Source organism: Pagrus major, chromosome 9, assembly GCF_040436345.1.
Source record: "Pagrus major chromosome 9, Pma_NU_1.0".
NCBI classification, from domain to species: domain Eukaryota; kingdom Metazoa; phylum Chordata; class Actinopteri; order Spariformes; family Sparidae; genus Pagrus; species Pagrus major.
In genome coordinates this window covers 15,104,662-15,132,097 of record NC_133223.1, presented here as the reverse complement: position 1 = coordinate 15,132,097, position 27,436 = coordinate 15,104,662, and the positions used below count along the sequence as shown (strand labels likewise).

At 42.7% G+C, this 27,436-nt stretch overlaps 1 protein-coding gene across 2 annotated transcripts in view; it reads left to right on the top strand.

The window, feature by feature from the left end:
• Window positions 1-1,595: 1,595 nt before the first annotated feature.
• gsk3ba (glycogen synthase kinase 3 beta, genome duplicate a) overlaps window positions 1,596-27,436 on the top strand; it is a 37,522-nt gene continuing 11,681 nt past the window's right edge. Inside the window, exons 1-3 of one of the 2 annotated variants that reach the window (XM_073474347.1) lie at window positions 1,596-2,492; window positions 14,672-14,865; window positions 24,028-24,111. In XM_073474347.1, the coding sequence (XP_073330448.1) occupies window positions 2,405-2,492; window positions 14,672-14,865; window positions 24,028-24,111 (366 nt within the window). In that variant the 5' untranslated portion in view covers window positions 1,596-2,404. The remainder of the gene's footprint in view (window positions 2,493-14,671; window positions 14,866-24,027; window positions 24,112-27,436) is intronic. The other variant, XM_073474348.1, reaches the window with a different exon arrangement.

The following is a 27,436-nucleotide window of genomic DNA, read 5'->3' as shown; positions in this document are numbered from 1 at the left end:
TGCACTCCCTGAGGGCCATTCTAGTTAAACTGAATAACAGAGGGAGATTAGTTCTGATAGGCCTCACCTCAAGTGGTTTAGAGTCACTGGAGAATCATAAAGGGTACCACTTGCTAATAAATCCTCTTTTATAATGGGTTTATAAGTTGTGACTAATGACTTTATTCATGGTTATTAAATCATTTACTAATACTTTGATGTTCAGTTAAACATTTTTTGGTTGCCAAATTGTGAAAAATCCCTTTGACTAATTGGACTGTATGACCACTGTATGACACGCAAAAAGGACTGTAGGCGAGAGGGACCAAAGTTAAAGGAGCAATATGTAAGAATTGGCCACATGTTGAATTCATACCCCCAACAAATCTCACCAGAGCAACTGCTGACTGCTGCTAATTGTATTCTGGTTATACTTTCAGGACTGTAGCTACTGGTAACCTGTTAGTTCAGTTAGCCATGCAGCAAGCCAGACTACCAGGGGAGAGTTGGAGTTTACATGGCTAGCAAAGTAGCTTTTTTAATGTTTTAAACTAAAATTCTTCAATTTTGGACTTCAATTTAATTTATCTGCAGCTTTGCTTCAACAAGAAGGTTTTTCACAACCTGGCAACACAAAATGTGTTCTTATTAATAGCTTTTCTGTAATGCATGAATGGCTTTTTTCCACATGTAGATGTGGAAACAAAACATCAACAAAGTTACATTTAATTAGATTTTTAAAATGTGAATTCATTCTTATACATTTTGCAACCTAAAATTCTAACATATGAAAATAATAAAAAGTCATATAAATACACTTTGTTACTATAGGTACGTTCATACACACATATCCAATGTGTGCAGCATCACTGCCATATGGAGGCCTACTCTGTAAACTATGGTGCAGTGAATCAAGGTAGTAGTGGGAATGGAGGTACTACAAAAAACAAAACAAAAGCGTATTATTTATTTATTTATTTATCATTAATAAAGCAACAACGTACAACATATAAATCCTTCATAAAGAGCACCTTCCTAGAAAGTATTGGGCAAACATATAAAGGGTAAAGGTGAAGAGGTCAAGTGAACCTGAAGGGAGAGTTGTGGTGGCACATATGCACACACACACACACATTGCCACAATTATAAAGTAATTAAATGGACGTGCCAAAGGGTTGCGTGTATAAAGAAGTGTGGAAGAGAGAGAGAGGATGGGCTTTTTGTGACTAACATAGCAACAGTGCTGCATGACCACCGGTGCTCTGTGACAGCTGGGGCCATTTGAACTGACAGGAGGGTTTTGGAGCTCCATTGGCCGACGAGGTCATCAATCCTGGGAGCAGACCCGCCCATTGTCCCTGTCGCGGCATGGGAAAAAGCCTTTGAAGTCGTGAGGGCGGTGCCAAGAAAATTATGCCATGTGGTGCTCAAGAGCTGCGTTCTTATTGGACCACAGGGAGCGCGGTCAACGCCCATTTCTGAAGGATACCCTCTGTGATTGGCTAAATCGGCCACCCCAGATTCGCCGTTTGCGCGTTCACAGTTTTCCTATTCTCCCTCGCGGGTTACGTCAACAGCGTGAACCTCCTTCCACGAGAGCGGAGCCGTCCCTGTAACCCTTTACGGAAAAGGTGTAGCTAGCGTGCGCAGCGACAAAGACAGCGAGCCCGAAACCTATGGGGAAGGAATAAAAAAAGAAATTCAGTATCGTCGCACTCTTGTGCTTTAAGACCATCATTTTCTCTGGCCCGGGGTCCCGCTGAAGACACCGAAATTTGACGGCGGCGAGGGCGGATTGAGAGCGAGCGCCGAGCCCGTGAAGCCGTTGAGGAAGACTGTGGCAACTGGCAGATTTTCCGTTGGACGGTCTGTAGGCTAGTGTATAGCGAGGGAGCCGCCATGGCAGTCGGATCATTGAGCCTCCACATCGGGATATGAAGAGGAGCTGCATGTGTCCCGAATTGTCAAGAAAACGCCGCATTTACATTTGATCCGACCCGGATCGGCTCTCTTACCGCCTGATCTCAACCCTCTTCGTCGGTGTGAAACTGATTCCGCATCCAGAAAGAAATCGCAATTGGTTTTAACCGGGGGGCCACAGGGAGAGGCCAGATTCATGACTATTTTAGTCGGAGACTTGTCATCTAAAGGCCCGCTGAGAGAAAACCTGGAGCACAAGGAGTAAATGATGCTGTGATCGGCCGTCGGTGGGAAAGAAAAGGGTAGTTTATTAGGTGAACTCGAGTGAAGGATCGTGGGATAAACGGGGGGGGGATCTCTTTTACTGCCTGTCTTTCCTCTGAATTTTTAGTGTTATTCATTTACTGTCATCCTTTTTGGATGAGAAGGTTCGGCGGATCGATCAGCCCCGCCGTTTAGCAAGTCACAGTCTCCCGAGTCGAGAGAGAATCAAAGGGATCGGATCATGTCGGGTCGGCCCAGGACCACATCCTTCGCGGAGAGCTGCAAACCAGTGCCGCAGCCCTCAGCTTTCGGCAGCATGAAAGTCAGCAGTAAGTACAAGTCCTGTTATTCTGGAGCAGCCTACCTTTCCTCTGCATGCACCAGGCCCAGTGTGGGCAAAATGTCTCCCGAAAATGTGTCAAGCGAGCATGACGTTAGCTCCGGATAGCTTTAGCCCTGTCATATATCTGTGTCACTCACTGAGATTGGACGGAGCTGAGTGACACGCACACTCGGAGCGCGCACACGCACACACACCGCTGCGCTCAGTCTGACGCGCCGCCCCGGCCGGGACCGGTCAGCCTGGCCAGGGTTAGCAGGCCGCGCCGGGCAGGGCCGGGCCGGGCCAGGCCAGAGGAAGGTAGTGTTGGCACCGGCCCAGGTCAGAAAGCAAGCCTCCTCCTTTGGGCGCAGATCCGCTGTGATTACTGTTCAATTGAATGCAGATTAGATCTCATAGCGGTGTTACTACATAGCACCGAGCGTGTGCGTAACAGAGTTAAAGCGATAGGGCCGGTCTATTACGCAACTGTCAAAGCGGAAGGTGCGCCCATAGTTGAAACTGACGTGATCCTGGAGAGGGCTGGTATGCTGATCCTGTCGGCTGTAGGCCATGTCGAAATCAGACGTCGCGACGACTGGAGGGAGCGTGACAGAGTGTCCTGGTGATGAAGTGGCACAGTGGCACCATGCCGGAGGCTGCTTATAGACCGGCTGCAGGGAGGAAGCACATGCGACTGACTAGGCCTAAAGTTACCTGCAGAGCAAGAGAGCCTGGCAGTGTTGGTCTATACAGAACACATCTGTCTCTTATATTCCTGCTTTAAATAATCTCTGCCACTGTTTCAGGACATGTCACACTCCCTCACCTCTCCACTTCCTGTTTCATGCCAAATTTCCTGTCATCCTCTGGCATTTTATCACTGTGTATGTGTGTCACAGATAATACTAGTTCAAGTCATTAATGACTAATGACTGTCCAGGCTGGAGACATCTACTAGCTACACCCCTTTCTTATCTTCCAGGCAGGCATACATTCGGTGTGTGTGTGTGTGGAAAAAATGAGGCTGTTAAGGAATGTTGGTGGCGCTTCAGGGCTGCGATGTGATCATGATGTGTGTTAGTGGGGTGAGGCCTGAGGCTGAGGCTCTCCTCTGGGCCTTGGCACTGGAAACCACTCAGTGGACACACACACACACACACACACACACACACACACACACACACACACACACACACACACACACAGGGAGATTCACTCCCATCCTAAATCTAATACATATCTTGCCCCAGATTTGGGTGCTGAAGTGTTTGTGTGTTCCTGTTGGCGTGTAACGCTCGCTGTGGTGTTGCTGCCGTGCAGTTTAAGAAATCTTGTGCCAGCCAATAATTCGGATAAATGGAAGAACTGGAGGACTCCTGAGTCTTTGGCCTAATTGTTGTTCAGATGTAAGCTCCTGAATTAGCACCAAATGCGTGGCCGACCATGCAGACTTAACATTACTTGAGTTTAACAGCAGTGTTTTCCCTCCGGTTTTTCAGCCTGATAAAATTTCTCTCCGAGAGACTCATCTGGTAAGTCAGTACATCATTATCAGTCATTAAAGGCTGGAGCGGGAGTCGCCCAATTAATTGGGTGTTTTTAATAATTTGATTTCTACTAGCAGGTGGTGTTCAGCCCCATAGAGGAAAAGTACTTGTGCTTTTTGTGCAGATGTCCCCATGTTATAATCAGTCAGTACAAGAGCACAAGTCTCCCTCAAATTGTACTTTAGATTGGAGCCATTCGGAGAATTTAGCAGAGGACGACAAGTTGATTAAAGGTGCGATAAGATAAGATTTTCTTGTTGAAAATATTTTTAAAAAATAACTCAAACTATAAAGAGTGTGAAGATATATCAGTTTTGACATTATGATGTCAGTATTTTGCTGCAGAGATATCTTCTGAAGTTAGCATGCTAACCTGGCCCAGCCTGGTTCAGAGCTCCCTTGCTAGCAGTCTCAATACCACCACTCCCCCGGTTCACAGTCCGGACTGCTAGCTGCATGGCTTAATGCGCTAAGTAGCTAACGGCACCTACAGTTAGCGGTTGTTTTGGTCATATGCTACCCCTTATTGGGTGTGAGTATGACTTCGACAGGAAGCTAATAATTACATACTGCACATTTTTAAACTCAAGAAGATGGAAAATTTTAAACGACAAGTCTGTTCAATTTCAACTCTAGCTTTTTTCGCCAACTTTCTGGCATCATGGCGATTGATTGTGCTAAAAAAATGATACCTCGGGCTAATGACATTGGTGGGTTCCCTGTTGATTTACCATGTGGTTTCATTTGGCTGTCACAGTTTGAGCCATTAGGTTCAACAGAGATACAAAAAAGTCTCATATGAACACGTTTTTGGAAGAAATCATCTGGTTAAATCAGAGAAAGTCTCCAATACCCCTTTCACATCCGACAGAAAATCCATTAACATCTGGCTTTTGTCTGTAATGTGGATGAGTGCAGTCGGCGTTCACTCCAGCGTCAAATGACTCTGCAGTAGTCACGGATGTTTATCGGCTCCCACTCCGGTTGGCTGTGATAAAAACACAACACCCAGGTGGATATGCTAGGGATACTGGCTTGTTAATACATGTCCATCTGTCTCCCTTCAAGCAGTGCCCGAGCATTGTTCAGTCGGTGCTAGTTTAAAAGCGAGACTGAAGGAAAACATATTTAAAAAGTAACCACAGTTACATTGTCAGTGGCTGATCCGTACTGCCCATGTGAAACTTTCAACTGCGATGAGAAAGAAAGAGAAGTCTCACTCCTTAGCCACTTTCATCATCAGCTCCTGAAAAAACTATTTGTGTCAATGAGAATCTTATTGATTAAGACTTTGAAAACAAGTTTTAACATCTTCTGGATGTAGTCCGATGATGTATATGATCCGCTGCTTTGTACGATTTCCTGTTTTCCGGCATGTTTGTGATGATGAATATGACACACAAGAAAGACACAACAACAGCAAACTAATCCACTGGCTGTGTGAAAGAAGTCAATCAGCTATTTTTAGCGGGTTTACACACATTTAAAAAAACACTTATTTTGGTGTAAATAGGGTAAAACACCCCTGTCACACTTGTCAAAAAAACCTCACTATAATCTGGCTTTTGCCTTCAGTGATGGACACATGACACTTGGGTGGACAAACTAATCTTCACCCCTTTTCTGGTGCAAGGCTATGATATCGAACGTGACACACTGGGGGAAAAAAAACAGAAAAACAACGTCAATAGCCTTTTTTAAACATGTTTACCAGTGTTTGAGAAAAACATGCAAATATGCACTCATTTCAGTGTAATAATTGGATAATCAAAACCAAAGAAGTGAGGAAAAAGGATAGAAAGTGGCACTATCATGTTATTCAGTTCTTTCAGTAAAGTCTAACACAATCCATTGTTATAATGGTAAGAACTGTGTTAAAAATGTACTTGTTGAAAACAAAGACTTCTGCTTCTGTCTTGCATCCAGCTGACAAAGAGGTTTCAGGAGTTTGGGCTTGATGTCTGCCGTGCTGGCCGATACAGATCCTCTGGGTTTGAGTATAGCTGGCTGTACAGAATAGAGGCAGTTATTTTTGTTCTCTTAAAACAAACCTGTACTATTGAACTGGTGAGGCAATGTCGTGATATGCTGCACTACTTAGATATGCAGGTTTTGGGGACGCCCCAGGTTTTGGGGACGGCTGTATGCCATCACCCCTCTCTCTCACTCCGTCTGCGTTTCCTGTCAATCTTCAGTTGTTCTATAAATAATAAATCCATGAAAAAGCCCCCAAAATATTTTTTTAAAAATCAGGTTTTCGCACCATATTAGCAGTTTGGAGTAAAACGACAGTGACTGCCTTTTACCTCTTGGCAATCACATCTAACCTGACGCGCCAGATGGTTTGTTTAACAAAATGGTTTATTTCACAAAAAAAGGAGCGGCTAGAAACAGTTTGGAAAGGGGCAGGCACTCTGCAGGCACTTTCAGAAAATACTTGGACGGTGATTGGATGAACCATCTGTCTACCAACATCTATTATTGGCTTCAACCAATCAGATCAACAGTAGGAGAGTGCTACCACCAGCAGAGCCCGTTACTGAAGCCAGACGGGAGAGGAGTGAAAACATCTTTCCGTTGAGAAATGCCTTAAGTGCTGTCTTTGCTCTTCTTTCAATAAAAACAACTCCAGTTCTGTTATAACTGATGCTTGCAGCATCTATGATACGTCCGGAGGAGTCGCCATTGTTGTTTTTAAAGCGAGCAGTCGCTTCTCTTGTCGGTCGTCGCATCTAAACCACGCCTGTAGCTGCCAGAAGTTTCTCAAATGATGCTGATTGGTTCGACACCTGTGTCTTTAGCCTGAAGCCTGGCAAGGTGGTTTGCAAAATCACATGACCACATGCTCTCGTGTATCCAGCTGCCTTGCAAGGTAAAATCACATCCATAGAACAATAGATTTTTTTTCAGATACTATCACCCACAACCCTTAGTTCAGTCTAAATGCAGCATGAAAGCACCAATAGTCACGCCCACATAAATATTGTCTTATTATCGCTGCATCAGCTGCACTTTCAATGCATTAGAAGGGTTAGCTAAGTGGGCTAAGCAATGATAATAGTGCTAGATCTTCATGAATGAATGAAATGCCGGACTGGTCACTCTATGAACGATGACTAGCTTCCTGTTGCCATGGGAAACGCTGCTTACGGTTAAGTGACTGGACGTGCCAGAAGTGTCCATAATTTGCACAAGGTATCATGGAGTCGAGGAATAAGGTGGATGAAATGTAACAAAGACATTCAAAACTTAAGCACTAATTATCATTCGAGACAACAGAAACGAAAAACGATTAAAACAACTAGTTGACTGTCAAAATTATTTGCATTCATTTTTTATTATAATCAACAAGTGACGGAACTTGTATTTAAAAAAAAAAAAAAAAGAGTGATTCGTCATTCAGAGGCAACAAGTTGCGAAGTCAGCCGTGTCGTGATTGTACTTTGGACTGAAGTCATGTAACACCATGTCACCTTAGACTTGTTCTCTCTTCCTCTTCATCTACCGTTACCCTGACTGCACGCACGCACGCATGCACGCACTCTCATACGTGAATAACTCGGCTGATTATCTCAAGCAGCTGTAGCCAGTGTGTATGATCCTGGAGAGAATGCTCTTACCCCTCCTACACAGGCAGACAGGAACACACACACACACACACACACAAGCGCTCTTTGGTTTTGTTTTTTGGGGTGAGGCAGCTGGCCAAGAACAACGAGCGGCCTGTTTAGCATTTCAAAGCTGCATCTCTCTCTCCCCCCCCACACTCTCTCTCTCTTTCCTGCTCCTTTCCTTTCTGTCCCTCTCTCACATTTTCCAAGTGATGATGGGAACAAAATGAACTAATTAGACTCTCTGATTCCAAATGAAACAAAAAGGAACCATCACACTTACTCACAGGGTTTCAAATGGGGAGATCATTCTCTTGGCAGTCCTCTGGCTGTATCTAGTGTGGTGGCAGCACTGGTAAACCACTGCTTTGCAGCCTGTACACTCTGATGTCTAAAATCTATGCACCCCTATCGTGTCTGGTCAAAAACCTCACTGACATCTAAGCAGCGCTGCTTTAACCAAACGTCTCTGTCAGTGGTGACCAGATGTTCTGGCCTTTTAGTGTATTGGAACACTTCGTACCTGCGCACATTAACACAGTGTGTGCATGCCTTTGCTTGGGGCACAGTCCGTTTTGTTGTCCAGGAATTTAGCAAATCTCTTCATACATTCCTCACAAATGTCACTTTGCCCTGCAGTCCAAAGTTGTCATGTGCAATAATCATTTCACCCACATTCGGTACATTTCGTTAGTTTGAGAGCTACTGATAATTCTAGCTTACTGTTACACTGTCTTGACCCATCTAAGTATGTGCTTTTGACAGTTTGAAACGATTAAAAGTAATATTGTAGTAATCAGCCTCAGTTTTGAAGCTTTAATGGTCCCCTGAGCATTTTGCCATTGGAAAAATACCCAAAAGTGAATGTTTTTTTCACCGACTATTTGAAGAAGTTGATTAAATGTTCACATGTAGATCATATTTCACTGCTATTTGCAAGACTGGCTTTGACTGAGAAATTTGGATGTAGTTTCTCAATCCCAAAATGACGATATGCTCTCATTTTTTCATTAATAGATGATAAAACGTGTTTTTAAAGCAATGACAAATGTACTTCTGGAGTCACAGATCGAACCACCAATCTCTTCCTTGAGGAACATCTGCTTTACCTGTTTAGCCACATCGGTCACATATACTTTTACAGGTTGAAGTATGTACTTCTTCAGCTTGTGCACTTTGCCCTACAAGTCATGGATCAGTGTAGTCAAAGCTGTGAAGCAATGTCTTATTTTACATCAGTGTATAAAACTGTTCCCATTACGATGTCCTGGAGGGGTGAAAAGACATTTTACTTGTTCAGACCAAAAACCACCCATTTTTCAACTAGAAATCAACGTTGCAATCCCGGTTGGTGCTCACTGAGGTGTGTGGTACTATCTAATTGCAGTAGCCAAACATTTAATACACGCCGTGTAAAGATGATATGCTTGTATGCGTTTGCCAAATTCCAGTAAGCAATGAACACATGGACAGTTTGGCAGGTGGACCTCCTGTGACATTCACTCGTAGTGATTCAACAGGAATGGTGTCGAAAAATGAGTAATGTTACAACTGCAAACTTATGCTGTGTCATAGATTAACACAGCAAGTTTTTACCCTCGGATTACCTCAGAAATGGGTTGCTCATGTGGGGGAATCCAGTATTAAATTGTATTTATTTCTTTGGTTAGACTACGTCCGACAGTTTGTATATATTTAAGCTCCAAAGGAAAATCGCACACAATACAGTTAATGGTCCTCTGCATATACATTAAACATTTGATGCTCAGAACCTTCTAATTCTCATGCGAGTGCAGAGCAGCTGACTGAGTTGCAGTATTAAGAGATCCGGTCACGTTGAAGGCAATTTTTTTTCAAGTATGTTTTATTAAAGTTGCAATAAGCAATTCTGGAGAAAGATAGTTGATTGTTGAGTCTTTGGGCTAGTGGCCAGCTCAACCCACCGACCCAAAGCGTCACTAGTTAAGGACCTGGGAATGAGGCTCAACCAGTCAACTATCTTGCATATGACACGTTTTGAACTAAGAGTTTGAACAAGTAGGACATAAGAACAGTTTATATTTCTATTTAAGAAAAATAAAGCAGACAGCTGAAGGCAATTTTTGAAGCGCATGAAATGATGTTCAAAAGAAATATCAAAGGCTGTGAGAAAATGCTGCATATAAAATTCAAGTGTAACGACTCTGAAACTCATAACTCATGTGTCCTCACTGACTCTGCAAGGGTTAACTCCCCCACAGGGTTAAAAAGCTTGCAGCTTCCTGTTGGTCAGCTAGAACTGAAGAAGCCTCTTGGATGAGAGGGGAAGCGTCTTCAATAAACTCAAGCAAGTCCAATTTCCTTCATATAGCACTTAGATATACCATTACTGTGACCTGGTTGACTGAGGATCTTCACCAACAAAATTCAAGTTTGTAAGTGTGTAGAAAAAGATTTGCCACTGGGGACAAAAAACCTGCTAGAATCTCGATTTACCGTCATTTGAGCCCAGACCAACATTGTGTCTTTGTTCAGTCTGCTTTACTTCTGTTTGGATCGTATTGCTTGGTTTAATGCACAGTTTTGTTTATGTATTGCAAATTTATTTGCACCTTCTCTTATAGAAAAACACGCTTACCTATTTTGGTATCGGTAACAAAACGTGTCGCTTGGATTGACACCCATCCCTGCATGTGTCCTCTAACTCTCCAACACCAGTGCTGTTTCGGCCTCATTGTGAACACACGCTCGCCTTATTCAGCTGTGACTGAACTAGTGTGGTGACCTGAATTGACTATTGACGCTTCTGGCTAAAAGTTGCAGCAGCTGTCTCTTCTGTGGCACTTTGTCGCTCAGTGATACAGCATATGTACATGAAATCATGCTCTGTGAGTTGTCACAATAATTATGTTATTGAGGGAGGCTGATTGACGGAGTAACTATGGCGATGCTGAAAGCACGCGTTGCAAAGTGCTTTGGGCTGAGATTAAAATTTGTGTTTCATTATATCTTTAAAGGGGCACTATGTTGTTTTGGAGAAAAAATCCAAACTCAGAATTTGAATATTTACAATATTAATGACGTAATAATATAAACTCTTAATATAAATACTTTTTTATAACTGAATAAACAAGAACACTGTTTGAAGCTAGAAAGGTGGCAGGGCCTGCCAAATATAGACAAAGTAAAAGAGTATGAAATTGTGTTGTCCTTTAAGGTCAGTTTGTTTGTTCAGTTTATTCAGTTGTGAAAACAAAGACAATTTGTTACTTAGTTTGTTTATGCATCCAAAAATATCAGTCACTGACGATCTTTCTCTTCTGTTTAAAATTTCTTTTCTCTAACAGCAACCAAAGGACATTTTTAACACTTAATTTTCTGACGGTTCACTTGGGGATAATTTATTTTAATGGAGGAGAGCTTAATTAAACATCTTTTACTTGGGGCGTCTACTAGCTCAGTTGGTAAAGCAGGCGTCTCATGTACAGAGGCCTTGTCCTTGCTGCAGCAGCAGCAGTCTGACCTGTGGCCCCTTGCTGCATGTCGGCCCCTCCCTCCATCCCGCTTCCCGGCATCTCTGAGCTGTCCTATCCATAAAGCCATAAAAGGCCAAAAAAATACTTTAAAAACCCCCCAAAACCTTCACTTGTCATTGGTTGTGATTTTGACCATTTTCCAGTATGAAATGGAGGCAGATCTGCTTGAACGTCGGCAGTTGATGAGAGTTTTTGAAGGCTACACCAGATTAGTGTGTGGATGGTCATGCTTGACACAGGCCTCCAATCAGTCACTTGAAATGCAAAAAGTGCCATATCAAGTGCAATTTGACCGCTTAGTCATTCCTTATTTGCACCAGAGTGAGATCTCACTCTGAGTTGTATGTAGACGTGTGCGTGAGTGTGCACAGACTTTTCTCACGGTTTGAGGAAGTGCAGAGGCGTCATGGAAGTGGCCCTGCTGGAATATGTAGGCAGACTCATATTCGTCTCTCTCTCTCTCTCTCTCTCTCTCTCTCTCTCTCTCTCTCTCTCTCTCTCTCTCTCTCTCTCTCTCTCTCTCTCTCTCTCTCTCTCTCTCTCTCTCTCTCTCTCTCTCTCTCACACTCTCTTGGAAAATCTATTTCTGTCGTTACAGAGTCCATCTTCAGTTTCTCTTTCTAGACTTGGTCCTGGTCTCGTCCCCCCCCCCCCCCCCCCCCCCGTCCTCCCTTTCCCTTTGATCGTAATCTCCTCTTCAGTAATTGGACCACTCGCTGGTCACACAGTGGCAAAAAGAAACACACATGAACAGGAACAGTGTGTGTGTCGAAACAGGCACTATTTGTGTTGGAATCAATAACCCCGCTGGAAAAAAAGCCAATCGAGCCAGTGAATATGAGAATGGATAAGACCAGCAGACCTCTGCACTCTGTGTTACTGTCTCAGTCAAAACATCGACTTTCCAGTTTCAAAAGATTTCAAGCCACCATGCGGGGTTAATTAATTCATCATTTTGTTCATTAAAAAAGTCACACACAGAGACTAGTCACACGCTGGTGGTTTGCCAGAGTTCAGCATTAGATGGTCACTTCCTCCTCATATGGAGAGGACGCGGCAGCAGTGAAGTTTCTGTTAAATAACACCATGATCTGGAACAGTCACGGTTATTAAGCAGCACTAATCCTCCCATCAGCATGATTTTGTTCCCACTGCGAGCTGTTGACAAATGGGTTTCAACAACTCGCCTAAAATTAGAGAAATATAACAGAGAGATTCTGATTCTTTTAGTTGCGTGGGTCTTTTGGCCCATGTGCAGCCTTTTTCTGCTGCGGTTTGTGTGAATATGATAATAAGACTAATAAGTAGATTTGGAGGGGAGAGCAGGTGTTGAGGAAGTTGTGAAATTAATTTGAGAGCCTGTCAGAGATTGGAAGTAAGGAGCAGGAGCACACATACATTTGCTACATGTGCCGCACTCATGCCTGGTTGTCCTCTATACGCCAGCTAATGTGAATTTTGCCCCTTGACACTTTTGTGGGGGAGGAAGAGTGGAAAGAGGGAGGGAGGCAGGCTGAGGCAGTGGGACAGAACCCACATAAGCCTTGTCCACAGGTATACAGAGGTGTTTTTAAACTGATATTTTTCTCCTCTGTTTTAAAAAAAATCTGTCCTCATGAGCCCTGTGATTAACTGGCGACTTGTCCAGGGTATACCCCACCACTCGCCAAAGGTCAGCTTGGATCGGCTCCAGCCTCTCGTGACCCTGTATTATGGATAATGAATGAATAAATGAACGATCACATGAGCTTTATTTCATAAGATATCTCTGTTAAAATGAAAAAAGCTAGTTCAACAAACAAACAAACAAGCATGCCAGGCCAGTAGGCGGCAATAAAGTCGAACACCACAGACGAACATTGTGCGCATGCGTAGTGAGCACACACTCTTTTTAAATAAAATGACCCAAAACCAAGGAAAACTGCTAGCTTAAGTTAAGTAAATAACAGTAGGCATGTGCAAATTGCGTTGTCGTCATCGCTTCCAAAGCAATGTCCAACACAAGAATCTATGGTTAAGACCTGGATACGGTGGTGCAGATGCTCCAATGCTCCAATTTAGCCCAGTGGCCACTTGCATTATTGAAGAGAAAAATTCCCCTGAGCTCAAAAAGCAGTTATCCCATAGACTGCCATCATAGAAAAGCTATATAAAAGGGTTCACAGGACACCTCGAACTGCAAACAAGGTCAATCACTTTTGATGCATGGAGGCCAAAACACAGATTAAAATGTCTTGCAAAACAGCCGTATATGTGTGGAACAAGGCCTTAAACCTCCACGTTGTGATCTCAGGGGAGCAGAGCCAGCTCCTTACTGACAAGAGAGGAAGGCATAAAGCGGAGGAGGGGCATGTGAAAGCAGATTCTGATCTATAGCGCTTTAGCATCTGATACAGAGTCTTATTAGCTTATGTTTAGACAGATAATAATCTTGGGTATTGCGTTTGTCTGCACACCATGATTGGTGAGTCTGTCCCAGGTAATGAGTCTTATCCAGTGCGGATGGTCTCTGAAAGCTCAGCGGACAGTATGCCTTGCTTGATGCCTTGCTTTGGAAAAAAGCACCTATGCTTCCTGATGTAAAGATAATGATCTATAAGCAATGATCTATAGCGCAGACAATGCAGAATTCAAGCGTGTTTCTGTCTGCAGCTCTTAAGATAACAGAGGCATAAGTGTGATTGTTTCCTCTTGGTATTTAATATTAATGTCCAACCACTCAAAGTCACAGCTGTTGACCACTAGGAAGTACTGCCGGAACAAATGTGCTTAAACTGGCTGGAGCTCGAGGAGGAGGCCAAATTTTCCTGTTTCTCTCAGCTTAGATATTTGTCAGCAGACATTCAAACCTGCAAGCTGTCAATCACAAACGGGCTTTTCTCATAAGGTCCAGTGTGACAATACGAGACACCGACTAGCGAGATGGTTGAGAAAATGATGAGTTGAGCCTGTCACTCTGATTGGCTGTTCAGGCAAAGCAAATCAGTGCACAAGAAAAGAAAAGGAAAGTCCCTTGAGCCTGTTGCTACAGTATCCATGATTCACCTATTTAGCATGGTTTCTCCTTAGTTATCGCCTCCGCCTCTTCACCAGTGCTATTTGCAACTTTTTATCAGACAATATTCTCGAATAAAAGTGGCTATATTAACGAGGGTAGTGTGACAAAACGCTGCTTTATCATAGCAACACTTTGTATAGCTGTGGTCTTTTGGTTTCCATTTTGAGTGACAAATACAGACTACCACTCCCTGGTGGTATGGAGAGTTATTTTCACTCACGCAGTCGCAGAACGTACAAGCTAGTTGGACGTCTGCTGTAGGCTTCACAATGTGTTAAAGTGCAGCTTTCTTGGCCGAAACACAAGCAACATGACGCGACGCCACAACGACCTTTGTCGCCCCAAGTATTTCAATGTTGCTTTAATGTGTCTGGGCCCATACGTGTCAATGCTACTCTGTCGTGTACAGTGCTTTGTTCTGAGCATTTCTCTTATCTCTCTGCCTCTCTCTCTAGGAGATAAAGATGGCAGCAAGGTAACAACAGTCGTGGCCACTCCAGGCCAAGGCCCTGACCGGCCACAGGAAGTGAGCTACACGGACACTAAAGTCATCGGCAACGGCTCGTTCGGCGTCGTCTACCAGGCTAAGCTCTGCGACTCCGGAGAGCTGGTGGCTATCAAGAAGGTCCTGCAAGACAAGAGGTTTAAGGTAAAACTCGCGCACACACAATGTACCTTTCAGACCTTTCAGCTGACTCACTTGTCAACTTAACGCAAGAAACAAAAAGGACAAAGATAAGCAGCATGTATTAGAGATGATGTTGCACACAAACATGCCCTGATATTCTCTTTCCTCCTAGTCATCCTTTTTTTTATAACAATGGAACCAAAGTAGGGATTTGTTGCATTAATGAATGTGACTGAGTAACTGTGAAAGAGACTTGAATGGAGTGATCTTTCACAAGAACAGTGAGATCAGCGAAGCTGCGAAACAAGAGAAAACAAAGGAAGAACTTCTTAGCGCTCTGCAGTCGACACATCCTCGCTTTAATGTGTGTATTTTCATGCAGGAATTGTGTGTGTGTGGTAGTGCTGGGGAGGTCTTATCCTGCACAAACAAACTTGAACCCATTGATACTCAGTCATCTGTCATGTTTAGTTCAGTTGCCACCGTGGAAACATCATATTTCCTTCCAAGCAAAAGCTCTGCTGGAATCCTCCTCCTGTGCTTTGAATAGATTTGACTGATGGCGTGTTGGAGGGGGGCAGCGTCCCTGCTGCTTGCTCACAGCTCACAGATAAAAGACCTGAGACTGCCAAGCCTGCAGGACAGCTGTTAAGATTCTCATTAAGTTTATAGCCTTCAGAGTTGAGGGTTATGGGTGCACAGAGTAGTCATATTATTGGTCTTGAGTAATGCCGGGTAAGTTTCATTTATCAAATTTGGAGCAGTGTCAAAATTCTGCCTCATATTTTGGATATTTACATCACATTTATTAGGTGCACCGAGCTTAAAGTAGTCTAATACAACTGTCATCAATAAATCCCACCTTCATGAAGGTTATATTAGGAAGGCTGGTTCACTGTCATTGGTTGATTAATGGGATGGACAAATTATTACTCACACCTAGCTCTGAAAGAGTTTCATCTGAACATTGTAACTTTAATAATGGTAAGATTAATTGGAGGGTTGTTGTATTAGGCTGTGTGAAGTTCAGATACTTGCACCTGATATACAACTGAGCATGTATGGGTGATTTTTCTCACTTTTAATAAAATGTATGATAAGATATACCTGTCTCAATGTGACAGTTAGTAGCCAATTCTTAATAAATTGGCATGTCAGATGGTTATGATGGTAAATGGTTTTGATGAAACAATCAATCTGTCCATCACTGTCTGTAGCTTCAACCAATCAGAACAACAGTAGGAGCCAGTTGGTAAATCAAACTCTTAAGGAAGCCAGTGGAGAGACGAGCAAAGACGTCTTCTCCATCAAGATAAGCCTTCAGTGCCATTCTTTGCTCTTCCTCAAATGAAATAAACTCTTCAGTTCTGATATAACAATTGCTACTGAAACATCTACGCTCAACTCGTGAGAAGCTGCCATTGTTGTTTTTAAAAGAACAGTTGCTTCTCTCGCTGGTCATCATATCTCAACCATGCCCACAGCTGCCAGCAAGGCTCCAGGGTGCGACTATTTTGGTCGCACGTGCACCCAAAAATCGACTTAACATTTTCATTGGTCGCACCAGTGCACCTGATAGTCAGCAGGTCACATTAAAAAAAATGTAGCCTTTAAAAAATATTTGTAACAAACATCACCTGGATGTGTAGACAGTTGCCTTGTATACAAATGTATTCCTGTTCACAATCATTTACACAGTATGCTAAGAAATTAAATTAAATTGTATAACTGGGTGCACCTCAGTTATGTGCTGGTGCACTTAAATGAGTAAGGCGCACCAGTGCAACCACTGTAAAAAGTTAGTCTGGAGCCATGGCCAGTAGTTCCTCATCGATGCTGATTTGTCCGAACCTCTGTGGCTTGGATGCGAGTGCGTAGCTTGAAGCCTGGTAAGATGGATCACGTGATCTTGCAAATCCAGCTGCCTCGCAAGGTACATTTCCTAATATGTATCGCATTCTAGGCATTTCTCAAAACTTCTGCTGTGTTTGAAGGAAGCAGGTTTTTCCCTGTTTAGATATAGACAACAATGGTTCTTACTTGACCAAACAATTTGTCAGTCAACATCTGTCCAGAGAAGTTTTTAAGGAATCCCCTGGTATAGAAAAAAATGTGAGCGTTATGCCTAGGGTTACATTGCTACACTTTAGTTTATGGTGTCCATATCACACATGCCTTGCCACACGTGTACAGTTAAGATGATGCAATACAATGTGTGACCATAATGTTTTCCACATGTGCGCTGAAAAACATGCACGCCACCTATTCTACACAGGAAGTTGGCTCATTTAACCATATGTAATTTAATAGAGGAGATTTCGAAACTGGTAAGAGGCCCGTTCAAGTTGACTTTTATGCTTACTAGATAGTACTTACATACCTGTGTGGTTAATGCGAAGCTACAGCTTAGCTTAGCACAAAGATTTGTATTATTTGGTGTCTACTTTGTTCCTGTCATGAGAGTCAGGCTGTGTTAGCAAGACAGGACGAGAAGAGTGATGTCAGGATGAGCCTAGGTGTCCCCTCTTGTTTCCTGGACTGCCAGCCTCCAGCTCCATCTCCCATGAGAGGCGCTGAAGTTCAATCAAAGTTTAGTTAGATGTGTTTCCTTGTCACAATTTTGCCCTAGCTGGGACTGCTGTGCCAAGCCAACCGGTTCACATAAATGCTTCAGCAGGTCAATGCCCCTACGATTAACCTTTGGGAGGTTCAGCACAGTTTTTCAGCAGGTGCATGTCCTTTTGTGAACCAACCAAGATAAATGATGTCACTTAATGGTGTGTGGGGGTCGGCCATCTGTCACAAAACAAGCAATGTTTGTTAGTGACACGTGCACGCTTTGTGACTATGCGTGCCGGCCATGATGAGGTCATATCCTGCTCTTCCTGTTAGCCTGTGGTTAGCATGACACGACAGCGGGTTGCATGTTCAAACAGTAGCCAGCTGAAGATCACACGTACTGTTTTCTTCCTGTCGACCCTCTCTCTCAGCTGTCTTTCGCTCTCTCTTTCTCTTTCTCTTTTTCTGTCTGGTTCGAATTGCCCCGGCCTGTCCTTCCTCGTGAACAGCTTGTTCCGAAAAATGAAGCAAATGAGCGCTAAGACTCCTCACATGACTGCCAAGCACGCGCCATAAAGTGTGTGTACCCCCCGACACGCGCAAACATACCCAAACACCTGCGTTCTATTTTCTTCTTACTCCTTCTCCTCCTCTTCAAAAGCCTTTTCCCTACGCTTCTTTTTTTTTCTGTCTGATTGGATGTTCATCTGTGAAGTGAGCCTCGATGAGCAGAACCATGCTGGTCCAACATGTGTGACTGCTTTATCTCACGCACACACACGCGCACACACACACACACACACACACACACACACACACACACACACACACACACACACACACACACACACACACACACACACACACACACACACACTCTCTCATACAAGTCAAACAGGGTAATCATGTGAGTCGGCTCTGTGTGAGGGTGCAGCTGATGAATGTGTGAGACAGTCTTGGTGGGCTTACAATCTGCTCCTGGTGCATTATGGGATAGGTCCTCCTCCATTCCCATCAGAGGGATCACATATCAGCCTATTGGATAATGGATGCTTGCATTACAACTAACCAACCAACACACACACACACACACACACACACACACACAGAGTGAGAGCATGTCTGGTTGTAGTGAGGCTTACACAACGTTCTTAATGGCCAAGTCTGGTGATTTTCTATTTTCATTCTTACCATCAACAAATCCAATGAAAGGGCTGAAACAATGAGTTGATTTATCTGACTTAAAGGTATTGTCTACAATGAAGATAAACATGTAGTTTATTTTTAGTCAATCACACCAAAATGTGTATAAATCTGCAACTGAACATAGTTCCCACTAAATGCTCTATTTGCATGTATTTGAGTAAACTACCCTGAGCTTATGTTGATGAAGGTTCTCAGTCATCCAGGTCATGGTAACTCTAAGTGCTGTATCATAGGCAACTGGACCTGTTTCAGTTTCTTGAAGACGCTTCACCTCTCATCCAAGAGGCTTCTTCAGTTCAGAACTGAAGAAGCCTCTTGGATGAGCGGTAAATGGACTTGCGTTTATATAGCCCTTTTCTGGTCTACCAGCCACTCAAGGCGCTTTACTACCTCTGCAAATTGACCCTATCATACGCCCATTCAGACACTGATTGCATAGGCTGCCATGCAAGGTGTTGACATGCTCACCAGGTCCAATACAGTGCTCCCGAACAAAAATATGTCAATGATTAGCCTTTCACACGCTGATGGAACAGCCATCACAAGCAATTTTAATTCAGGGTGAACTGTAAATGGCAGCAACAAGATGGTGATGATGATAATAGGTTTGGCATCTTCATAGTAAAAGCTTGACATCTGAGAAACACTGTCCATCTGCTTTTACCATGTATGAGTACCAAGCATCAATGATGTAAACACAGTCCACCTCCTTTCGTCTGCTCAGAAACAGTCCATATGTGCACAGCAGTCTCTGATTTCACGTTGTTTGGCCAGCCGGAGTCACATTTGTCCATTTCATTTTCCTGCGAGCAGCCTTTAGTCCAAGGTGGATTAGCATGACCCCATCCTAGATCTACCACCTCTCCTACTTGCGGGCAGTCCGGGATAAAGCAAAAAAAACAACAAAAAAACAGTTGAAAAACTAAAATGTAGTGTAATTTGAAGGAGCTACCAGCCCCTGCATCTGCGTTTCAAAGATTTTTTCAAAGATTTCTGTCATCAGTCGGACCAAACAGACTTGTGTGCGCACACATGAGACTTGGTTTACTGCATGCCATTAAATAGGAGTTGACCATAAAAGTACGTCTTTTAAATAAATTATGTGAACTAAACTCACTGTCCTGCACAAACATGCTAACTGCGAGTCAGAAAGCTGGCAAGCTTTGTGACTTAAAAGTGCTCGTATGTTCCTGAAAGGCAACTCGCTAGCTGTTGGCTCACCAACTATCTCTATGAGGAGTCTTTACATTTACTAAGCCTCTAGAATTTTCTTGTGTGATCAAGGCCTTACACATAGTTGGCTTGGTGTTTTTCTGGGATTTATTGACAATGAAAAAAAAAAAAAATATATATAGAATAATGCTAGCCTTATCCTCAAAGTTTGATCCATTGTCTGCATTCAGTATAATTCATCAGCTGTTTCCCAAGCAGAACAGTAAACTGTGACACATAAAGGCGTGGGCGGTATGTGATTGCTCGACGCTCTTAATCTTTTGGAAACTGGATGTGGTTTTGTCTGAGAGTATATATCAGCACAAATGAAGGTGTAGCACCTCTACAGTAGCAGCCTGCTATTGAGGTATTCTCTCTCGCTCTCTCGTTTCCTCTCCATCTGTCTCTCTCTGTCTCTGCTGGCTGGGCCGCTGACACACTGGAGGATGACAGGTCAGCAGGAAGGACTGCAGTATAACTGGAGCTGGGCAGGGCTTCACTGAACAGCCTGTCTGCTCCTCCTCCATATGGTACCATCTTTCTCACACATAACAACACACACACACACACACACACACACACACACACACGCAAACACTCCCACTAAGCCACTGCAAGAAGACGAGGGCGTTGCCTGCAGTGCACGATGGTTCGATGGCTGGTCTGTGACCCACACGCTATGATGTCACTCATGATGTGGGGGTTGTGTGTGTGTGTGTGTGTTGGTAGTAGTTGTGTAAAGGGTGAAAAAGCAGGGGAGGACTGTGGGAACCATTTGTGTTTGCCTCTAAGTGAATTAGGCTGGGGGAATTGTCTCCACAAGGCTGTTGAGCTACAAGATGCTGCTGCTGTGCTGCTTCTGCTGCTGCTGTGATGACGAGGTCCTGTTTAGTGGACAGCCGGCTCACTCTGTTCTGTTAAAAGATGAATGAGAGGGAATTAAATCCTCATAAAGTGGCAGAAAAGTGTGGAAGGACAGCGGCATATCTCCCTGCGCCAGCAAGCGTGGTACTGACCCACATTACAGCGGATCCCATCAGCCACCCAGTCAGCCAGCCAGCCAACACAGTTTTTCACTATTTTGTCCAGCATATTCACACAGTCAGCTAGCAGGTTAGCCGGTTAGCAGGTTTTTTTATGACATTTAATTGTTTTAGTGTTGCAACTAACAATTAATGTCATTAACTATAAATCTGATGATTTTGTCCGTTTGATTGCATGTATATAATGCCAGATAATGGTGAAATTGTTCCTAAAGCCCAAGCTGACATCCTCAAATGTCTTGTTTTTGAACAGCAATCCAAATCCTAAAGATATTCAGTTTACCGTCACATAAGACAAAGAAAAGCAGCAAATCCCCTCACCATGTAGAGGCTGGAACTTGCGAACTTGCAAGTGTAATAATTGATTTTCACCCCTGTCAACTAATCATTTCCGTTCTGAATTAATTAAGCAATAAAATAAGTGTTAGTAATATCCATATGTAATTTAATAACCATTGCAGCGCCACATAACTAGTCACATAATTTAAAGGTCTACTTAGTAGGATTTAGGGGCAGAAATGCAGCATAATATAGAGCCCAATCACTCTATCAGTTATATTATCGGCTGATCATATCGATATTTGGATATTGGCATATGTGCTCGGTCAATATGTACAGATATGAAAACTTTGTTTTAGAGATTATAATGCAGAAAAAGATGCTTTGGATAATTTAGAATAATCAAATTCCCAGTGAATTTTGCGGTTCCAGTACACTGATATTGTTTTGGACAATAAAGTTTATTGTTAAACTGTAAAATATCCTGCATGTCCACATCTTAGTGCAGTTTTTTTACTTCCCAGTATGGGTATCTGCCCCAAAAATTAAGTATCGTTGGGCTCTTGTATATTATTCATAGTAATGTTTTCATAAGTGTATTATCACCTCAAACTAAGAAACACTGTGTTTTGGTTACCTGAGATTGAGACTTTTATATTTACAGAGTGGAGGGCTCCTCTTGTCCACCATGCTGCATTGCCGTGGTTCTATAGTAGCCCAGAATGGACAAACCAAACAAACACTGGCTCTAGAGAGGACCTTTCACTTTTTTAGCGGTCACTGTAGGGGAGGGTTAGACGAGGGGGGTTAGTTAGTTGCAACCTCACTGCAGGATGCCACTAAATCCTACACACTGGACCTAAGTACTAATTTGCAAACTGTTTTCCTCTGTGGTTGAAATCTGGAGCTGTGTTTTAAATGAACAGCTTTCCACTGCTAGTCTCTTTTATTTGCTCAGACATCGGAGGATTAGTGTTGCATCTAATTATACAATTGGACATGAAAGTAAAAACACAAGGAATTTGTCTCTTACATTTTTGTGATTTTTTTTTTTTTCAGTGAAGGCAGCTCATGCTCCTTTTAGTTCTTATGTTGAACAAACATTGTTAATCGGTACACTGCTGACCTGTGTGCTGTTCTTTTACACCAAACCCGAAGCCTGTGTTTGCACAAAATGCCAGTCAGATAGTGGATTAGATCATTGTCAGCTCTGTGATCAGACAGTCGATTGCATGTCCCACAGTCGACTCTTTTCTACTCAGAAACCTGCACACTGTGCCCCACTTTGAGTTGTTGGTGTAGAAGAGGCTGTCAGTTGAAATGTACAACTGAAATGTCTTAATAAATGTAGGCTGCAAGCTCGTTCTGGTTCTATTCATTATTTTAATCTGCACCACATTAAGTTTGCTGTTTACAGAAATGGATTATCCAAAATACCAAATATGAAAAACCTTAAAATGTTAGCTCGCATATTATGCTGATAGTTATTTCCATTTATGGAAATCTGAGTGAAAAACAAGGGATTATTTCATGTAAATCACAAACCCAATTTACTGTAATACATCTCCTGTTCAGAATATTAGCATGCAGTCAGTATGGGTACAACAATCAGTACGTCTTACTATAAAGCTGCTCATGACTCCAAAAACAAAACATATTATTATATAATAGCTTTATTCCCTGTATTGTGCTTTCTTTTAGTTTTCTGAATTCTCTGTTCTACAGTGGACACCTCACTCTTCCACAGTTACACAAGCACTTTACATTAAGTCAACACAAAGCACCACGATAAAGATGAGGAGGAGGAGGTGGAGGGAGGAGGGAAGGAGAAAATGGAGATGGGGAGAAAATATAAACTATAATGGAGCTGTTATAGCTTTATGTAATGCTTGAATTCCTGCCCACCCCTTGAGAACATCCATATGCACAAACGTTTTCTGCATGGACACACTGTATATGAATATAGATTGAGTGCTCCACCGAGGTCCATAATGTTCTGATCTTGTGAAAGCCTGTGGCTCATCACACTATAGGGCTGTAACGCAGGTAGTGTTTCTGCTGTAGATCTGTGTTGTCATCTCTTTTTGCTTTCCAAGGGCCTTTTTCTGTAGTAATTGTTGCCTTTTATGTTGTGCTGCAATGATTAGTTGATTAATTGATTGATTAAATTAATCACCAACTATTTTGATAATCTGTTAATCGGTTTGATTACATTTTCAAGAAAATACATTCTCTGATTTTGACTCTTTGAATGTGAATATCCTCTGGTTTATTTTCTTCTCTATGACTGTAAACTGAATATCTTCGTGTAATGGATAAAACCAGATATTTGAGGACTTTTTTTAACAATCTTCTTGACATTTTATAGACCAAACAACTAAACGATTCATCAAAAAAATTATTGACTGACTAATCGACAACGTAATAATCGTTGGTTGCTGCCCTACTTTGATGGGAACAGGCAGCATGACCCTCAGTATATCTGACTGTGTCATCATGTTTCAGCCCGTGGGATTTGTCCTTCAGTGAATGAATGATTGTCTGTTTTTTCTATTTATTAGAATTCTTTTGCTGCTACCACATTCAATTTTCTCAAATGGTGATTCCTGACAAACTGGCACATCGAGCTTGTGACAGTGACGTGGCCGACAACAAGATGACTGCTTGACTGTGTTTTTCTGTCATAGGACCCAGATATTGAGCTTATTTAAGCACTATTCTGTTTGTCCACATGACGAGCCAAGCTTGTCACATATAATACGAACGACACTGAGTAAACACTCCCTAATTGTGCTTTTTAGGTCTGCAAAGAGTACAAAGACTCACTTCTTAGATGTTATGTGCAACTAATGTAATGTGTCCCTCTTGTCTGTGTTTTGTTCAGAACCGTGAGCTGCAGATCATGAGGAAGTTGGACCACTGCAACATAGTCCGCCTGCGCTACTTCTTCTACTCCAGTGGAGACAAGGTCAGTTGGCTGAGTGTGCTGCTACTTATTCTTTGTCACAGGGCCACGTACGAATCATGTTTTAATGCCACACTGCGATTTAACTCTCAACAAGTAGGAGGCCAGTGTAGATTAGGCCTTTGTCTGTAGAATTTTATAGTGCTCAAATCAAACGATATTCTGGCACTTAAAGGTGGAACAATTAGGTAAATACATTTTGTTTGCTGGGAGAAATGGGCGTACAGTATCACAACACATAGTATAATGCAGCCCATCTAATAAATAGCATCAACATAATTTATTCCTTCCACCTTAACAAATACTATCATTGCATTATGTTCAATAAACTGATTAAATGACAGGTCAAACGATACATAAAGATTAATGTTCTGGCTGTAGACCAACCTGTCCTGGATAATAGAAGCACACTGAAAGGCATTATAGGAGGTCCAGAAAAGAAAAGAAAAAAAACAATTATAAGCATGTGGTCACTCCTGAGAATATCCCAACTGGACATCTAATGTTGTCAATTTGTTTACACTTAACCTTTAAGTCACTGACTCTGCTGTGTGGACTTTCTTTCCACTTCTTTGGACAACTTTACTTTACATCATAAATGGTAAATGACAATGTTTATTTTGTAGCCTTATGCTTTGGCCATACTGCATGACGTACAAAGTCATGAGGGTTGCTGTGCTGTCCACACTACACAGCTTTCAGCTGACTGATCAGGGACAGGGGTCACACATTACATGATCAAGCAGTCCAAGATGGTTGTGTGCTGATTTGCAGCAAAAAAAACAAGGAAGAGAAAGAAAAGATAATGGGTGAGATAATGGATGAGGAGGATGCACGGAAATCAGGGATTATTTTTACCCTGAAAATGTGAAACTGCCTGCTTTTATTCTGTTTCAGAAAGGCAACACGGTTAGGTTGGAGACCTAAATTTACATGTTGGGCCAACAGGTTAGAAAATAACAGTTTACAGTTTCCCACAAAGCAGAAGTTAGTCCGAGTTGTCACCGTTGGGTAGATATCAAAGACGCTAGCAAAGCAACACAGTACATAAAATAAACGGCAGAAACGTACAGATACGGCACCTTAAGGGTTCCCTGGGCTTGCTGTGTGTTTCAATGACCGAGCTCTTGGCTTCAATTAGAGTAGTGAAATAGTTAGGCTCCCACTTTCAAGACTAATAATCACCACATTAACAAAATAATCCACTTTGTTAGATACATTTTATTTTATTTTTTATGTTGCCTGTCTGTCAGCTGCACTATCTCCCATCACATGACATCCTAATGGCCCCTTCATAAATTCATAAATACATAAAGTACATGGAGACAGGGAAGTCCCTCTTTCTGAATATGGTTCGGCCTCGCTGTCCGTCTCAGTCGACCGCTGGAGATCCCCTGGAGACTACAAGGCTGGACTATGTCATTCAACTAGCTGACAAACAGGCAGAGCTCCATGTGTCAAATATAGACGCGCATGAACCTGGCACACACGCTCTGTCGGGACTATACCCATGACGCCGCGGTGAGGAATGCTTCCATGCTGCAAACTCACAGAGGCTAAGGAAAGCTGTGGGGGGATTATAAGGGAGATGTAAGGGTGAGGGTGGGTGGGTTGGGGGCCCTATTTGCCCGACCAGAGGGTATCGAGTTAATTATAGACTCACTCGAGCCCTCCCCTCTGTGCTGTAAGCTCCACCCGGTTGCCACCCCTCACCTCGTGCCATGTGCTCACTGACCTCTGGGAATCACGGCTAATTCTTGGTATACTGACACACTTGTCACAGAAATGAGCCCACACCTCGCCAACTTGTGCAATCACAGGATTTTGTTATTTTGATAATCCACGACTTTTGTTTGTAGCTTTTATCACTTTACATCTTTTAAACCCCCCCCCCACTGGGTTCCATTTCTCCCTCCCCCCTTCCTCCTCTTCCGCCTCACCGTCTCACTCCAGGCTAATTATGGAGACTGGCACCATGTTGTTGGTGTGGGGATTTACCACCCACAGAGCCCCGAGTGAGGATAAAGAAGGCTGGTAAAGTAGGCAAAAGGTAACGTCACCTGGATAGGGAGCTCGAGCAAGTTGCAGACAAGTTGATGTATGGATAGATAAAACAAGAGAAGAGATGAGATGGGGTCAGGTGGGTGGAGGAGCCGTCCTGATGGGAGGGTTCACACTGGGTGCAGCTGTGAGCCATTCCAGGACCACTGCTGCTGCAGCCGTCAGCATGTGCACAGGTAGTCTTATGTAACTGCTGGCATGTGGCGTGCACGACACACACAGTGTGCGTACGCTTTTACCCTTTAACCACTTGTATAATGTTGTTCAAACAGAAGGCCACAGGTCCAAACAGCGTGGGCAGGTAGCAAATAGCGGTTTGACTTTTACCTCCTAAGAATATGCAGTCGCAAAGATAGTGCATGCGAGACGTTCAGCTGACACGGAGTCGCCCTTGCTGTGTGTGTGTATACACAAAAACCACACAGTAACTTCACTTGATTCTCTAACATACAAACATCCATAACGTTTAACATTGTTTTTAACAGTTTTCAGTTGTTACAGCATAAAAACATAAATCCTACAATGTTCTAATTACAAAATTCATAAACCTTTTGAGACATGGCAGGATTAATCTACTTGGAGGCCTTGAGGGCAAGATATTGTTGTTGGGTCCACCATCAGCCCCCTTCTGTCATCAGTGTTGGAACTGTCCGGTGAAGTAATTTGATTAACAATATAAAGTAAAATCTCACACTTGATTTTGACACAGAGCCAGGAGATTAGATAATAATTCCAAACCCACTAATGCTGGTATTGCATTAGTGTTGTAGATAAAACTCCGCAATTAATCATACTTGCTGCATGTGCAACTTAGGCTATATCTCAAATCATATCTTAAAGGGGCACTATGTTGTTTGGGAGAAGAAATTCAAACTCAGAATTTAAATATTTTTAATATTAATGAGGTAATAATACAAACTCAAATATTTATTTTTTCAATAACTGAATAAACAAGCTGTTCTCAGAGGAAAATAAGGTTCCCAGAACACTGTTTGAAGCTAGAAAGGTGGCAGGGTCCGCCACATATAAACTAAGTAAACAGTATGAAATTTTGTTGACCTAAGGTCAGTTTGTTTATTCAGATTATTCAGTCATGAAAACTAAGACTTTGTTTATTTGGTAACTTTAGGCTTATAAAAAATAATCAGTCAATGAATATCTTTCTCTTCTGTTTAAATGTTCTTACCCAAAACTACATAGAGCACCTTTAAACCACCTTTACAGACTGTCCACACTTTTACTAGTGATCAGATCATTTTTGTGTCCA